We start from the raw sequence: 16892 nt of genomic DNA, 5'->3' as shown, positions 1-16892 counted from the left end.
TGTCTGCAGACATATATATCTGTTTAAGATGGATATTTTCTTGTGGACTAAACAGAAAAGCTGTATAGGTTTCTTATGTTGCTCTGAGGCCTGAATGTTGGGATTTTTTAGCCATAAAAACTCATTCAACATGACCTTTTACATTTAAAGATTTTCATGCTGCTTACCAGCAAATCCTACCCTCTAGGGGGCAGTTTGTACCGCAAGTGAAAATACTGAAACAACGATGACAACTCTGGTTGAAATTATTTCTGCATTTATTTGGTTAAAGAGCTGAACTCATTCATCTTTTTCATGAGTGAGGGAAAACCCAGAAAACTAATGAAGCTTATATGGAATAATGGTTTATAGGAACTAGCCCAAACTAGCAAACACTGAAAACAGCATTGTGTTTGATAAGTGTTTCAGAGTCAGTGGGTGAAGAAGGAAAAAAATCAGGGGGAGTGCTGTTTTAGAGATGAAATTGCATGCCTCTGACTTACTTGCAGAGGTACAACAATGGATGATAATGCATCTAGTGGCACAGAATAAAATTCAGCATGATGTGAAGAATCAAGGTACAAAATAAATAAGCCAAGTGGTTTAGCTGCTTGATGAGGGCAAGATGATTGGCAAGGGGGGAGGAATTAACCACATCTCAGTATTTGCTGTTATTATCAGGAGCTATGCAAGCAATTCCATAACTGAGGTACCCCCTCAGAGCAGCTGTTATTCATAGTGGATATATGACATTGCATGTAGGCAATGCTGCCTCTTTCTCTCATGTTTTTCTTTGGCCTGTTTTTCTACATTTGTATGTATCATCTGGTTTTGTGACAAAGGGATAAACCACAGTCAGCCATCAAGCTTCTCATTACAATTGGAATATGTGTTGCACATTCTCAGTTGGTAGCTAAGCTCACGGAAACATTTGCAAGATTAGGCCCTTTGAGGACATTTGACAGCTGGAGAACAGTGACCTGTTTTGCAGTTTGGGTATGTACATATGTCCAGTAATGTAGTCCTTAGTATCTGCAAGTTCACATGGCCCCTCTGAAACTGGTGGGCTGATGGTATTTTATGTTTACGGAAAACCTATCTCACTGATTCTGACTTCTGGTTTTAAATGTACCACATTGAATTTTGTCCCACTCCCATGATTCTGACAAAAGACAGGATCACAGATAGTGTGTGTTTATAGCTTCCTGTTTCTTCTACTTTTTTCAGATTGCAACACAGATCTTTCTATAGCAGTTGATATTTCAAGGCACATGCAGCCAGGATCCACAGTGCTTCTGAAACAGAAATTGCAAGCGTTCTTTCCCAAGCTTTTACTCCATATGAAATCGCTGCCAAATACCAGCTGTAATGCTGGCTCTCCAGTCAACATTAGATTCAAGTTCCAAGTATTGGCACAGACCAAACAATTCATCTTTGACTCTGATTTTGAAGACTATAATGAAGAGATCATCCAGAAGTTCTTAGATGCACAGACCACTGTGGACACCTACCTGAATGCAGACTTCTTAAAGGCACTTGAGGAGAAGTTCTTTAGTGTGACCTCTGCTCAAGTTAAGGTAACTTAATGGTCTGAATGCATGTGTTGGAAAAATTATGCAGTTTGGTGTTTGCAGACTCTGATGCTGAGTACTCCAGGGAGACAAAAGGTAGTTCAGGAATTGGTGAATCCAATAAACAGAATCACAGAATGGTTAAAGTTGGAAGGAACCTCTGGAGGTCACCTTGTCCAACCCCCCTGCTCAAGGAGGGTCAGCTAGAGCAGGCTGCCCAGGACCATGTCCAAATGGCTTTTGCGATCTCCAAGAATGGAGACTCTGCAACCTCTCTAGGCAACCTGTGCCAGTGTGTGGTCACCCTCACGGTAAAAAAATGTTTCCTTATGTTTATATGGAACCTCCTGTTCTTTCATTCTCCCTGATATAACTGCATATATCAGTTCTGATTCCCGAGGCGCTCCTGCAGTGAGACGGTACCCAGAATGTTTGGGTTAATACATATGATCATGAGTATTCACACAGAAAGCCTTCTTGTATCTACCATGGAATGTCTTTGTACTTTGAGTGGTGGAAACAATTCTCTTTCAGAAACTCTAAATCCTGATCCTGAATCTCTGTCCAGAATAATGACAGGTCTAAGCAGAAGTCACAGAAAACATCATCCAGGAAATTTGTTTACAGAAGTTTATTTGTGTAGTTAACTTGTCAAATAATTTCAAATGACAAAGCTGAGTTCTGCTCATGGATAACTGATAAGGAAAATTTCTGTCAATGCTGCAGTTATTCATCCGTCTTGATGTGAGGTGAAGGGAGAAGCATAAGGTGAAGGGAGAAGCATAAGGCTTGACCTAATCTCTTGTGAAGTGAATGGGGAATCTTTCCACTTTGGTGAAAGAAAGTTAGAACTCACTGGAGTGTTTCAGGGTCGTTGCCCTGACAGGTTATTCTTAATAAGACACTGACTCAGTAAAGCACTGAGCATGTCCTGTCATAGCTGTTTGAATGTTATCACTTACTAAGGTCTCCTTGCAGGAAGACCTTCCTACTGAGGGAAGGACAGGTTATCCCTTGCAAAATACGTATGAACCTTATTTTTAATTTTATAAGATGTTAATTTTAATCTGATGTGGAGTGAGAAAGCTGTGTTGTTACAAATTTCCCTGCTTTCAGATTAAAGTTGACATTCTATATTTTTACAGCATTTGCATAGGTATGGCTTACCAATTTAGGTTGCAATTTGGTGCATATTTAATACTATTTTTTTTCCAAAGATTTCTTAAAATGTCATTTTATTCTGAACGGGGAACATGACCACATAGGATTTTGCTTCTTTTGGGTCTCAGTAGAGAGAACTTGTTTGACATGCAAGTAAAAGCAATGCTTTTTTTTTCTCCTAATTGCCAATTCTGTTAGATCCCTGTTGAAGAGTTAAGCAAGGCTTCTTTCTGCTTATGCATTATTACTAGAAATGAATATGCTGCATATCTCAGCACTTTACCAGTGGATTAATATTCCTTTCTGATACTGTTTATATGCAAATTGAAAATACAAGACTTTACAACGCACATGAAACCACAATTTAATCTCCCTAGGATCCTAAGCAATAACATGTTTGTTCTGTAAAGCTTATTAGATATAAACCTCATCAGGGATAGTGATCCTCTGTGGGTTTTGTTTCTTCTTTTCTTTATTATTTGTTTGTTCTTCAGCAAAAGCGTTGGACCTAATTCCACCATTTTTGACAAAGCAAGACTCAGATGTGTTCCAACAAGAGCTTTATATAAATGAAAACGTTCGAAATACATATAATGCCCACGCTAACACCCCACATTTCCTGTCTTCCCCCCCCCCCCCCCCATGTTTTTAAAATGAAAAGATCACCCAAAAAAAAGCATCAAGCCCAGGCCTAGTGTTGTTTCTAACACTCTGTGATGTGTTTACCCATCCATGGTCCAGCTCTCCACTGTATCACACTCTGCTTGAGCAAATGTAGAATCAGTACCAGTGCCTCTGTATTGGATCTTTGGGAATTTTCCACCACCAGAGTTAACTCTGCCCGCTCTTAAATTCTGATCTCCTTGCTGCACTAGCACCAAAGTGGGATGTTCGGTGTGGCAGTCACCTCATTTGCCTTTGTCACCGGTAGAAAAATTCGCCTTAACAGAAGTAATTCTGCAGAGTTTGCATTGGTTGAAGCTGTGCATTGTATAGGGAATGTACAATAACAAGGATGGGAGGGAAGGAGCTCTAGCTGTGCTTGTCCACTTGTTGGTCAGAATGTTTAGGAAGACTTAAAGTTGTGATAGTTGGGGCAGGAGACAGTCTACCTGTGCAGCCTCTTTCTGGGAAACCTAATCCACTGGATGGGTGGGGCCTGAGAGGACTTCTGCTGGTTTGAAGGGGGAAGGTGAGGAGAGAAATGGGAAGAGACTGGTAGCTTGGAGGGGAACTGTAAGAAATTGTGCTTTCCTCAGCCCTGAAAGAGGCTTAACTGTAGCTCTTTGGCTTGAAAAGGGGGGAATGTAGCCAATACAAAGGTTCAGGATTAGCATTCTTACGTGAGCTAAGCCTTATGTCTTAACAAGGAAAAACATGGCAGAGAGTGGAGCAGGGTGGTGCACTGCCTGGAAATGTGGAAAGGGCAAGGGGACATAAGCATCTGTGGGGAGGGAGGGTTGGACCCAGAGACGATGCACTTCCTCAGGTAACAGCCAACTGGAGCTGCTCTTGCAGAAAGGGAAATTTTTGTTTGCTTTAAGTTCTTCGCCACATTCACATATAGGAGAACTCTTCTGACAAGAGAAAGCTCTTCAGTGAATAAGTTGCAGCAGAATTGGCCTTCCACCTAGCATACTAAGATGATGATAGATATAATTAATAGCAATGCTATGAACTGGTCAGCAAGACAAATCCCTCAAATGGGAGTGCTGTGAGGGAAGAGAGGCTTTTGTGTTCTGTTCTCCTTGCTTCTCAGCACTTTTTCCAGCACACATTTCAGATCTTCCACAGTGTAGTGCAATTTGACCACCTCATAGCCAGTTTTCAGTGCAAACTACTTTTTACGATGACTCAACTTTTAGTCTTGTCTCAATTGACTTGGCATTACTCCCTTTCCTGACAGGTTCTCTTAGTGTTTTCAGATGGGCTGGATGATTCGCTGGAAGATCTCAGAAAAGCAGCTGATTCACTTCGCTTTAAAGGTATTATAGTACCGCATTGATGCTTCAGCCTCCTATGGCTGAAGGCCCAATGTATTGCTCCCCCACTGCAACTTTTCCACATAACATTACCTCCCCATGCTCACATGGCATTCCTCAGGAGTCACTGGGAGAGTGTTTGCTTCTCCATGTGAACTAGTGTACACGATGGCTTGTCACTGGTTGGCAGATGATGCCAGAAACATGCCTATGGGTGCAGAGGGCCTGGGATGGTTCTGGTTCCTGGAGTCCAGCTCCAGCAGCTGGGGCAATTCAGGGCAGCTCCCCTCACTGATGAGTGCAGCACCAGAGGTTACACCCACCTCTGACTTCTGCAGGAGAAACCAGTTTTAGACTTCTGTTTGGGCACTGAGTAGCAGTCTGGTCTGACAGCTGGGGAGAGAAGTTAATTGGAAAATTACTGGTCTGGATTTTTGTCTTGTACATTGTTCTCAGTAGCTTGATTTCTTTTAACATACTGTGTTGAAGCCATGAAATATAAGTCTTTTAGAAAACTGCTGTTATTCACAATGATAATGTTGGTTAAATAATAAAGTTCAGGCATTCACTAATTTAAATCTATGCTTACGTTGAAGGTCTTGATGCACTTCTGTTAGTTGGCCTGGACAATACACAGAACTTGACTGAACTTCAGGAAATAGAGTTTGGCAGAGGGTTTGGATACAATGAACCTCTGAGTGTTGGGTTTGCAGAGATTGCAAATATCTTGCAGAGAAATCTTGTAAGTCCTTCTGTGGTATAAACAAAAGGGGGAAAAAGTCAGTCTTTGTTTTATGATTAATATACATAAATGAAATGTTTCTTGTAATTTTTTAGGATAGTGTTGCAGAAAGGAAATGCTGTAAGGTTGTTTGTAAATGCCTTGGAGAAAATGGTGATCATGGTGGCCAGGGAAGTCCTGGAAGGAAGGTAGGAGAGCTCAGATAGACATTACTTAAGAATTGCTTTATTTTTTGAAGTGTTTTCATTTTTCGTAGTATTTCAGAGCATGCATGGACAGATGAAGGAGAAACATGAAATATGATCATTTCTCTGCTGCATGTTCCTGTTGCAAAAGTAATTTTGTAATGAAAATCATTTCGTACATACAAAAATCATTATGCACTCTCCTTCACCGATTCAGCAGAAAATGGAGAGGGATTTAAAAAATTAAGTCTGATTAACCAAGAGGCTTATTAGCTATTGTGAATGAGAAACTTCCAGCTGACAAGCTGAGAGCAGAAAATAATCCTTCTTCACTAGGTGTAAGCCTTATCCTTTTGTGCCTCTGGTTATTCCAAATAGCCTCTTCTGTAAGTTTCTTCTGATCCAATACAGTACTAATTTACATTATTTCCTTTAAGAATTTATATTGTCTGTTTTAAGCCTTTTGAGTATTACAGATATCACCACTTCTACAGCATGCTAGTGGACTTCATTATTAAGGTTTTCAGTATATGTAGTCTCCATTTGGCTACTGTTCATTCCATTATTTCTACTTATTCCAGTAACATGCTAAGTAAATTATATCTGTAGTTCACGCTCTTCAGTTATGTCGTTGCAGTTAAATGAATTTTTGGTTATCTCTTAGCAAAAGTGTAGTCTTCTAGTATTTATTCATTAACCAATTTACTGATTTCTTCCATTACTCTTGTTGATTTTCTTACACCTTTCTGTTTTACTAAAATGTCTAGATTAACATGCTTAGACGAAGCAGTGTTCAGAATGTAGACATAGTTGTTTTGCAGGCAGACAGACATGATGCCTGGGTTGTCCAGCCTACAATTGTAAAAGCATTTTTTTGCAGCACAAATTCGTGTCTCATTTTTGTTCATTTTCATTCCTAGAAATTCCATTTGTTCTAGTTTCTCTCCATTCAAGTTTTTGACCTTGAGCGTATGAGGTTTGCATCACTTCAAAGATAAAGTTGCAATATTCCTAAAACTCTTTGTAAGGTATTGCAATATCTTTGTCCTAACAAGTTTTCAACTCCTTATATTTTTTTATTTCACCTTAGAATTTCATTACTGTATAATGCTTCCTTTTCCAAATCACTAAGGAAGATATTTAATGTGATCAGATATTCCAATGAGCTTTGTTAACCCATCAGGCAGTTGCCTGAAATAACATACTGAAATTTTATGTTGAACATCGTTGTTTTTTTTTTTTTTTTTTTCCCCCACAGCTATGTCGAGTACATAGGACTGTGCAGAGTGTCTGTGTAAATGTAATTGATGGAGCCTGCCCTCCTCAGCATAACCAGATCTAATGTTCAGGAGATGTTTTCTATCTCCATGTGCAGAGTAATGTGATAGAAATGAGCCCAGTGTGCTTGGAGAACAGTGTTACTTATCTTAAGTTCCTGTTTTTCAGGGAAGCACAGGTTACAGAGGATCTCCTGGCCATCCTGGTGAGGAAGGTGGGATTGTAAGTAAACTTTTTTCCTTCCTGCTAAGATGATGTTGTTTGGTGCCTGAACCTGTCTGCACTTACTCATTCACCCAGTGCTCATCAATGTTAACCTAAAATGTGTTTAAGCACCATGTATCTGAAGGTAAATATACTGAATGATTCTCTGTGCATCTGCACCTCACCATAGTTAGTATTAACTTCTAATGCAGAAAAAGAATCAATTAGAAAGAGTCACACAACAGTGTCTTACGTGGCGTATTTATGGCTAACTCATATATTCATTTTTCGTGACAGACCAGATTTGTTCTGATAGTTCTTATAGAAAAGGCCATCCCTTTCCTTCTTAGCATGAGTGAATATCTTATGACTGGATAACAAATCTAAATTTTGTAGTGTGTTTTGGTGATTTCCAAATCCTTTGCAGTGTGCTATTCCCGACATAAACTTCAACATAATGTGCGTAAGCCAAAGCCCAACCCACTGGGAGTATTTCTTCCTCTTTTTGCTGTCTAGAAACAAACAAAAGTCCCACAAAGAATAAGACATAATTTCCTTAGCACCATAAGCACAGAACTAGGTTTACAACACTGCACCCATGACATGAATATTACTCCTAACTAGAGGTGAGAAGCCTGCAAACCAAGAACCAGCCAAGGATTTATCTCTGTAGATAACTGTAAAATCCACATTGGAGTAGTTCCAGTTCTCACAGTAGATTGGTCAGCCGGAATTTGCCTTTGATGAGGCAGCCTGGGTCAAGCCAACTGTCTATTCAGAGAAAGGCGGTAGTGGAAAAGAACAGTTGTCATCTGGGATTATCAGGAAAGTGCATTGTGATGGTGGTTTTACAATTTCTTTGGAAATCACTGGCTGTAACTACTGGAGCAGTTTCCACAGAATTTATTTTTTTCCAGGTGGCCTGATTTGCTGAACGATAGAATAAAATTCCATGTAAGGAATTTCCAGAATGACTTAAAAATGTTTATCTTACTCAGGAATAGAACTATTTTCACATCCTTTCACAGATGTGACTGACATGATGTAAGTAGGAATTAAAATTAAAACCCTGAGGGTTTTTTAAAATGAGAAACATTTTGAACACATTGAAATGGGATGCCCCAGATTTTTCACCATGGCGTTTTGATTTGAAAGATTCTAAATCTTGTCTTTTTTGAAGGGATGAAGGGGTGAAAACATTTTTGAATTTGGTTTTGTGTATGAAATGATTTCTATTTTTGACCCTCTGAGAATCCAGAATAATCTTCTAGAACAAATAAATTACAGAAGCCTTGTTTCTGAATTTTTTGGTCCCTTTGTTTTCCTTTTCTTTACTGTGGAAGGATGAGAAGAAGTCATGTCCACATTTTCAGAACCTTTCTCTATCTCCTGCGTGTGAAGCCTACAAGTGACTTGCATGTTGTAAATTTTCCTTGCTAAAGGCTAAACTTTTTTTCAGCCACAAGATAAGAATTTGAAGCATCTAAAACAGTTGAATGTAGTAAATACACAGCAGAAAGCAGACTGCTGATAATAGACTACAGAAGATGCCACAAGGAAAGGAGGTTAAGGAGATAATGCTGGACAGCTTTGGTTTTTCATGGTGTAGTACTCAGCTCAGGAATTAGTCTTAATGTTTCACATAGGCAATGCAGCCAGGCCAAAATGCTTAAACTTCTGTTTTTTCATGTTGTGGTGTGGTTCTGTGGCACCATTGTCTAAGTTAATCTAGGGTGTGATCCGTGTTGCTTTTTTGCTAGTTTAGAGGCCTTTCTTTAAAGAGGAGAAAAGAAAGAGAAAGGTCGTCGTTCTTCTGATCTTAGGCTCTTCAAGTTTGTCTTTTTTGCGTGGTGGTACAGGAGTGCTCATGTTTACTGTGTGTTTGTTCTCATTTCTTTTGTCATTGTTTACCTTTTTAGACAGCAATTTTAAGGGGATCTGCTGGGAGACGCTTTTCTGTTTCCAGCCTTTTTTAGAGCTTCCATCCTAACAAACCTGGAATAGAAGTCTTCAGAGATCAGTGACTAGAGGAAAGGCATTCAATATTCAGTTAAAAAACGACTCAACAAAAGGCCTACTTTCAAGTACAGAGATTTCAGTCAGATTGGTAGTGTAGTCTAAAACATGGCATGATAGTGAAAGCAGAGAACCAGAGTGCAACTCAAATTAGTAATTGACTGCTCTCTTATGGCCAGTATGAAAATTTCCAGGTGACTTCTATTTGTGTCCCTAATGCAGTAAATGGTGATATAATTCTGTCTTGCTTTCATCTTATATGATGACTTAACCAGTAACCGTCATTGTATGGATGAGTTTGAACATTCTCTTCTGTTTCTTAGGGGGAGAGAGGCCCAGTTGGTTTCAATGGGACTCAAGGAGACAGGGGATGTCCAGGTGCCAGAGGCCATAAGGCAAGTATGTCACTTTGAAGTGTTTCGTAATTTTGTTTCCCACAAACCTGTTTCCTGTACTGAGGACAAATCCCTGTGCTGTCATCTTGAAGCATGGATGGACAGTAAGACCCAGCTGTAAGAATAGCAGACAATTTTTGCTGTCTCCTTTTGAGAGGCTACTTTGTGTAACTGAAGCACGGTCAAATGGCTAAGGAGTTTGCTGACTCAGCAACTTGCCTGTGACTTTTCCACGACCAACTCCAGACCGGCCTTAGGTAAAACTATAAAGCTTTACAGAACGGGAATGAAAATGAAGGCTGTACTGTCTTCCCACAGGGAACGGGTCAATCCCATATGTGGCAGTAGGGGGTTTTACAGTAGGGACTACTATGAATACTGAGCCCAGCATGCCTCTGCACAGCAAGCTATTGTGCCCTGCTTCTCAAGCTCAACAAAAATACTTTCACCAAACTTCATCTATGTTTATTTTGAATTTCAGGGGGCCAGAGGCTATAGAGGAAGTCAGGTATGTGTTTTCATGTGTGATCAGTTTTCTTTGAGAACAGTGTTCTGCTTCCTTTCAAGTTCATGTTACCTTGTAAGATGAAAATATCAACAAGGAAGGGAAACAGCGTAAAAACTTCAGAGCATTTAATGTACTTTTGCTATGGTTGTATAAGAATGGATTTAAGTGTGAGCTGTTAGCTATCACATTATTAAAAAACAGCAGTCTTACTTGTATTGTATTTTTAGCGTGGTTGCAGTCATAGTTGATTTAGTCTAATTGACAGGAAAGGAATTTATTTACTGGCTATTTTAATCTTTCAAGGTGGTGATTCTGCTCAGCTGAATCTCATATTCTAATTGTTGAGGAAGCAGAGCAGAAAGGGGGGAAAAAATTGTGACTAATATTTATTGCACATTTGGACAGCATTTTCACTGAATCATTATTGACACTTTTTCAGTATCCAAACTTCTCTTCAGCTGTTTTTGTCATCCACTGGTCTTGCAACTCTGCTTATTTAACCTTTTAAACATAGGTGTTGTCACCAATTCATTAATAAAATGTGAAGCCTGAAAGACAATGATCTATAATTAGTTTATTATTATTTAGCAATATTAGTTTCCAAGCTAGAGCAATTAAAATGGAATTCAAATTGTATTGAGTGCTTTGATACAAAACCACTCCTAGAAAAGATTTAGGGGCCTCAAAGACTCAGAAGATACTTTCTTCCAAACCTGAGCAGCTGTACCTGTGAGAAAGTTCAGAGTGTGTTTCTGATACCTCAGTTCTATTTAAAGTACTGCTCTCTACTGACTTTTTTAATCCTCCCTTGTGTTTTCCTTCTTTTTCTACTCTTTTCCCTAACGTAATTTGTCCTCCTTTAAATATCTGAAACATATGATTATAGAAGAGGGAGAGTGCTTGCTGATGATTTTGATTTGTCCAAGTTGAATTGTACAGTAGGACTTATCAGGAGCACAAACTCTACTGAAATCCAATGAATATGTAAATGTCTTCATTATGTTGTGCCGTTACATCCACCAATTTTATTTTAACTAAAAATATGAAACTTTCAGCACATAAAATCCGATTCAATACTGCTAACTTAGTAAGGTTGAGGCAGTTTGTTGAAGTCTGCAAGGCATTTTAGTACAGCTATTTGGAGGAAAAAAGGGGAATACTGAATATTTAATACTATGAAGTTTGATTCAGGTTTTCTGAGGTAGAAAATGAGTGAGGGAAAAATTAAGACTTGAATAAAAGTCATGATTGCTTACTTAGCGCTCAAAATTTTTCTGGAGTACTTATTCAAGAAATTCTTGTTTGTGACATATTAATCTTACCAAAATGTACAGCCAGCTAATGTTTCTTGTAGTACATACAGAACTGTTATAAATGAATGAAAATTTTCCTCAGGAACTTTTAACTAAGTGGTTTTGCAAAGTCAGTTTAGCATCAAAACCTACAAAGCAGTTGTATCTCTAGTCTCTATCAGAGTGAGACTCCAGTTGGTTTAACTAGCATTTACAACATGTTATTGTGCCACTTTCAGTGATTTGTTGAATATCCTTTCGGCTTTTAGGGTAGTGGTCTCTGCTAAGTTCATTTCTTACTACAAATAAAAACATCACAGTTAATTCCTCCATTTTTATCCTAGTAAAGAAAGATGGAAGAAGCACTTCAAAATATCCCTTAAAAATTGTGTGTGTTATTTGGCTAGGTCTGAAACATTGTGGAGCATACATAAATGAAATAAGGTTCTCACAGTGATAACTCTGTTCAGAAGCCTCACTCTTCATCTGAACAACAAGTTAACATCACAAACTCCCCAAGGCTGGGATGGGTGTTTTGTGAGAAAATGGCTTCCATAAATGGTTGCAATATGGTGATTTGTTTTTGCTGACAAAGGGAAGAGAAGAGCAGTGTGTGTTTGAATGGGAATGTGACTGCTGTTTATGTAGCAAGCATCACATTGCTGAAACAGTAATGAAGTTTCTTTAACAAGTCCTAAAGCCTAAGATCAGTCTTCCATAATTGTTTTTATCATGGTTATTCTTTCTAGCTTTTCAATACACTATTCACAATATGAAATTATTTAAAAAAAAAAAAAAATAGACAAAACAAAACAAAAACCAAACAACACAATACAAACACATATGATGGTTGACACCAGAATTACAAGATTATCAGTGTGTTAGATTAGATACTAGTAGTTATATTTTGGAATATATCTAGATTTTAAAGGTGCTGCAGTTGGGAAAAAGATTTGAAAACAGATGGAAAAGCAGAATTTAAATCCTGAGGAAGATCTATAGTTTTAATAACCATTATTCTTACTAAGTGTTCTTAACTATGAATTTTTAAAAAGTTAATTCATTAAAAATCTGAATTAATTCCTATTTATAATTATTATTCTTAATTATTCTTGCTAGCCATTGAAAACTACTATTCTTTTTCAAGTTTCCAAAAGCAGGGTAAACACTTCTTCCTTTTCTGAAAGAGGCAAGTGGACTAATGCTAATAGGGTTTTCTTTGCTTGTTGCTACAGGGTGAACATGGTGAGAGTGGATTTGATGGCACTGATGGAGAGCAGGTAATCATTACTTTAAATGTGCAGTGCAATTAAAGACACCTACCTCAGGGTTCAAAAGTACAGATTTTTGTGCCTTTGAATGGGCTTTAAATCTGAACAGAAATTCTGTTGTTTAACGTTTAGAGTGGCATATCTGATTGAAGTTGGATTCTGCCAGACAAAATTTGGGAACCACATTTATCAGAAAGAACAACCATTATTTTTTTCTTCTTTCTTCCCCCTTTGTGAGTCTAGGGAGAACATGGATTTCCTGGACCTTCTGGAGAGAAAGGCAACACAGGAAAACGGGTGAAGTATCCTTTATAGCAATGTTTAAATTTTATGGAAACATCTTTCCGAAGTGTAATGCTATCTGTAATGCCTGTGAGTTGTTTTTAATAGCTGCCTGTTCTCTAATATGATGTGGCTCCTGCTGTAAATCAGTGTAGCTCCATTGACTTAAATAGATCTGTGTTCTCTTATCTGGCCTTTCTCTACCACAGATTTCTACCTGTACCTGAATTACTTGCGCTCTTTTTATGAATTTAGGGCAGAAAAGGCCCCAGAGGAGAACCAGGTGAACGAGGAGAATCTGGTCTAAGAGGAGATCATGTAAGTGTATTCCTTCATTTTTGTTAGGTTGCACTGATTTGTGCCTGGATTTTGTGATGGAGCTGCCTGAAATATCTGATTTGAAGAGTTTTTCACAGTCCTAGATGGTGCAGTACTCTGCAAGAAGTAGGGCCTATTCCAGGAGTCCTGAACTCTTTAGATGCAGATGAACTGATGTGTTTTGGTATGTTACTTGGAAGCATGTGTTTAGGCCTCAGATCTCCTGCTTGTTCCTTGCATTTTTGTTTTATTTATTTGTTTGTTTTTACCATGGGCAACATAACTCCTTTTGGAGTTACTTAGTCCTCCCTGGTGGTTCCCACCCTACAGAGGAATTTCTGGATCACTTGAAAACCCTGTGCACTGACTTTTGGTTAGCAATTTATAATGATGCAAAGACAAGTTACTTCTTCATGCTGACATTTTTTTTCCTTGCATGCTCCAGAGCCCTATATAAATGCGGTCCCTGAGGACTAAAATTTCAGTGGAGACACCACACTTCTTGTATCACAACTTTAAGTCTTCTCACACATATTTCAAAGACCTTTGTTCCAAACAGTCAAATATAGTGTTGACTCCTGTCTTCTAATGCTTATTAAAAAAAAAAAAAAAAACAACAACAAACCCAAACAAAAGCAAACCAACCAACCAACCAACCAAAAACCAACAAAAAACAGGTGTAATGGTAACTTGCCTCTTTGAGAGATCAGGATTTCACCTGTGTCTAGTGTTAAGTGGTTAAGTGGAACTCCATTCTAGTGGAACCCCATCTGAAACTCACTAACTAGTTATGATCTGAACTCAATTAACTATACCCAAACAACCAGAAGAGCTTTACATTTTCAGAGTTTAATTTGTAGCCCATTAGTAGTATTTCTTTTCACCTCTGCAAAAGAAACATGTGGACTTTGCAGAACTGCCTATATAGTGTTCTTACAAGCATGTTCATTTAAAATAGCCTTTGTATTTCTTGTTGGCTGCAATGACAAATCTCATTAATCTTATTTCCATATCCTGCCTCTGTAATCAGAGTAATAAAGGTGTGGTCAGTGAAAATGCTGAGCTTTCTGCTTAACTTTTCCAGGGAGATCCTGGGGCTAGCAATAATGTTCCTGGTCCTAAGGGTGAAAAGGGAAACCTAGCACAGCAGGTAAGCAAGTAGCTCTATATTACAGAGAGAGGATTTGCATAATTGCTAAGTTCCATTGGCTGTGCAGTGGCTAAACAGCTCTTTTATTTTGTATTTTGCCTTTAGTGTATGTCTGCAACACAGAAAGCTTTGAGAAGTGCTAGATACTGTAAAAAAGAAAAAAAAAGTTAAAAAGGCTAACAAAGATTATGGAAATATTCTCATAATATAGAGCTAAGGGAAGGTATAGATTTAGTATAAATATATTATTCTATCACAAATTTACATCACCAACCTGGGAGTCACCTAGTAATGGATTATAAGGATACTGTTAAAAACCATGCTGGGAAAAATACGTTGGGTATCAACAGGCTGTACTCATTTTAATGTGTAACTGCTGTTTCCTCAGGGTGGTGGATACAGGTCAAAATGGAGTTTATCTAGAAAAGAGATGGAATATGTGCTTATATAGTGATACCTGAATTTTTATGAGGTGTTTGAGCAATACTGCAAGAAAAGAAACGTAACAGAAAAGCACAGCCCATTTTACTGTCTCACTTTGTTTGGAAAGAATAAGCAAAGATGATAAGTAGCTGAACAGTAGTATATAAGTGATGGTGGATGAAAGCTTAAGAGGGTGAGAACTAGCAACATGTGAGAAAAATCCACTGTTTTAGAAGTTTGATTCTATCTGAACAAGTAGGGTTGTGTGCACATGTTCAGACATGTCTGTATGCATGTATGTCTGTGGAGTGTGCTGAAAGCAATAGAAAAACTGTGAGGGTCACTCTTTGGAGAATAATTCTGTTTTGATGACTTTTTGGAAACAAACCTCATCAAACTTTCTCATCCTAAGAAGTCCAGCTGAAAGACTGAAGTCAACAAAAATTATTTCACAAAAGCCTTGACCAAGTATCAGCTGTTAGTAACTGATGGATTGGAAATCCAAAGCAAGCATGATCTCTCTGGTTTATAATTTTTGATTGTAAATGATTTGCAGAAAACAAGAATCAGCATTTAGTATGATAGAACTGATTGCAATTAAATTACTTGAGAAACAAAGAAGGAACGAATAAAGAAGAATGTGTAAGTACAAAAAAAAAGAATATTTAAAGAGCTTGCTCATTACTTTGTTTTGCAGGGAGACCCAGGACCACATGGACTCCAAGGAGAGCAGGGTGATGCTGGCCCTGATGTAAGAATAGTAATCAATATAAGGTGGAAGTGACTGGTACAAGATAGAATGGGGTTCCCATTGAGAAAACCAATTTTTTGCTTCTTCCTTTTATCCCACACTTAAAACTCCTGCAATGAGAGGGAACAAAAAATCTTTTAAAATTTTCATAGTGAAACATATTTGGCTTCAAATTTAATAGCTTATGTGTATTGCAGTGTGTGGTGTTTTTTTTTTTTTTTTTTAAAATCAGGAATTTGTTGTCCTGTTAATTTCTGGTCAAATTCATGTGAAGTCACAAGCCTTAAACTCAATGCAACCTTTTCTATGAACCTTAATTGCTTCATAATTTCACCATAGATAAATCTATTCCTTCTTCCTCCCTGTGACTGCAAGTTCCTTATGCTTGTTCAAGCCTATGTATAAAAACTCACTGTCAGCCGAGCTGCTCTTTTTAATCCACTGGAGACTGGAACTTATGACAGCACCTCTTCCAATCTGTCAGGTGCCTAATGCCAAAGTCTGGAATGATGATCAGTCCTTAGTCAGACTGCAGAAACATCCTAAAGGCCTCTAGTGATGTGAGGTTTAACAGTAACATTGACTAGTGCTGCTGCGCAGCGTGCGGCAGAAAGTGGTGCAGACCTCTTAGCTCAGAGGGAAGAGAAGAGGGCTCTTGTTCTTTTTAATTTAGCCAAGGGGCAGCTGACCGGGAAGGTGTTTTCCAGAATTTTGTTGAGATGCCTTCCCTCTGCACTCACTAAGGGTCTAAAGCCCTTTTTTTTTTTTTTCATAAGGCTTACTTGTGTAAGAAGAATTTGTCCCAAATCCACTCTTTTCTCATATTTACCTTAAACCTTTCTTTGGAAATAATCTCTGTTTTCTATAAGCTGTATTGGATTTGATTGTATGTATAATGTATTTTATTATAAGCTGTTGTTTCACGTATTGCTCAGTGTTCTGGATGTAATCTCTCATGCCTCTTCTTCCTAGGGCGCAGCAGGTCAAAGAGGCCCTCCGGGTATAAAGGTGAGTGGCTGACACTGCTGCTGCCTGTCTGTGTGCAGTTACATGTTCAGCCTCAGCGTTTGCTCCTCTTAAGGGAGAAATTTCAGTGTGATCCAAGACACAAGTGTTTAACAATCAAAAGTCTATTTCAAGCCAAGGCAGCCTTTGGATCTCAGGTGGATGTACCAGAGGCCCTGCTGACTTGAAGGATTTAGAATTGGAAAGGAGGTTTCATTGAAATAAAAGGACAGTTACTTTTATTATTAAGGCTAATGTGGGAACATAAGTAGAGAAGAGACCATTGCTAAAGATGACGGGAATGCGTAGTCAGGCTGCATTCCTGCAGCATAAGGCCAAAAGTCTGTAGTTTTTTCCTCCTTTGCTGCTTGCACACAGA

At 38.4% G+C, this 16892-nt stretch overlaps 1 protein-coding gene across 1 annotated transcript in view; it reads left to right on the top strand.

Annotated features, from left to right (window-relative positions):
* LOC309598644 (collagen alpha-4(VI) chain-like) overlaps positions 1 to 16892 on the top strand; it is a gene marked incomplete at both ends in the record, with an annotated part of 61517 nt that overhangs the window by 23394 nt on the left and 21231 nt on the right. The window contains 13 exon segments of the mRNA XM_082329397.1: positions 1207 to 1556; positions 4618 to 4696; positions 5290 to 5435; positions 5531 to 5623; positions 7067 to 7120; positions 9442 to 9513; positions 9995 to 10021; positions 12549 to 12593; positions 12828 to 12881; positions 13122 to 13184; positions 14269 to 14334; positions 15455 to 15508; positions 16481 to 16516. Of these exon segments, the coding sequence (XP_082185523.1) occupies positions 1207 to 1556; positions 4618 to 4696; positions 5290 to 5435; positions 5531 to 5623; positions 7067 to 7120; positions 9442 to 9513; positions 9995 to 10021; positions 12549 to 12593; positions 12828 to 12881; positions 13122 to 13184; positions 14269 to 14334; positions 15455 to 15508; positions 16481 to 16516 (1139 nt within the window).

The sequence above is a fragment of the Platalea leucorodia genome (genome assembly GCF_965183815.1).
Source record: "Platalea leucorodia genome assembly, chromosome: 1".
In the NCBI taxonomy this organism is placed as follows: Eukaryota; Metazoa; Chordata; class Aves; order Pelecaniformes; family Threskiornithidae; genus Platalea; species Platalea leucorodia.
This window is presented reverse-complemented; position numbering and strand designations above follow the sequence as displayed.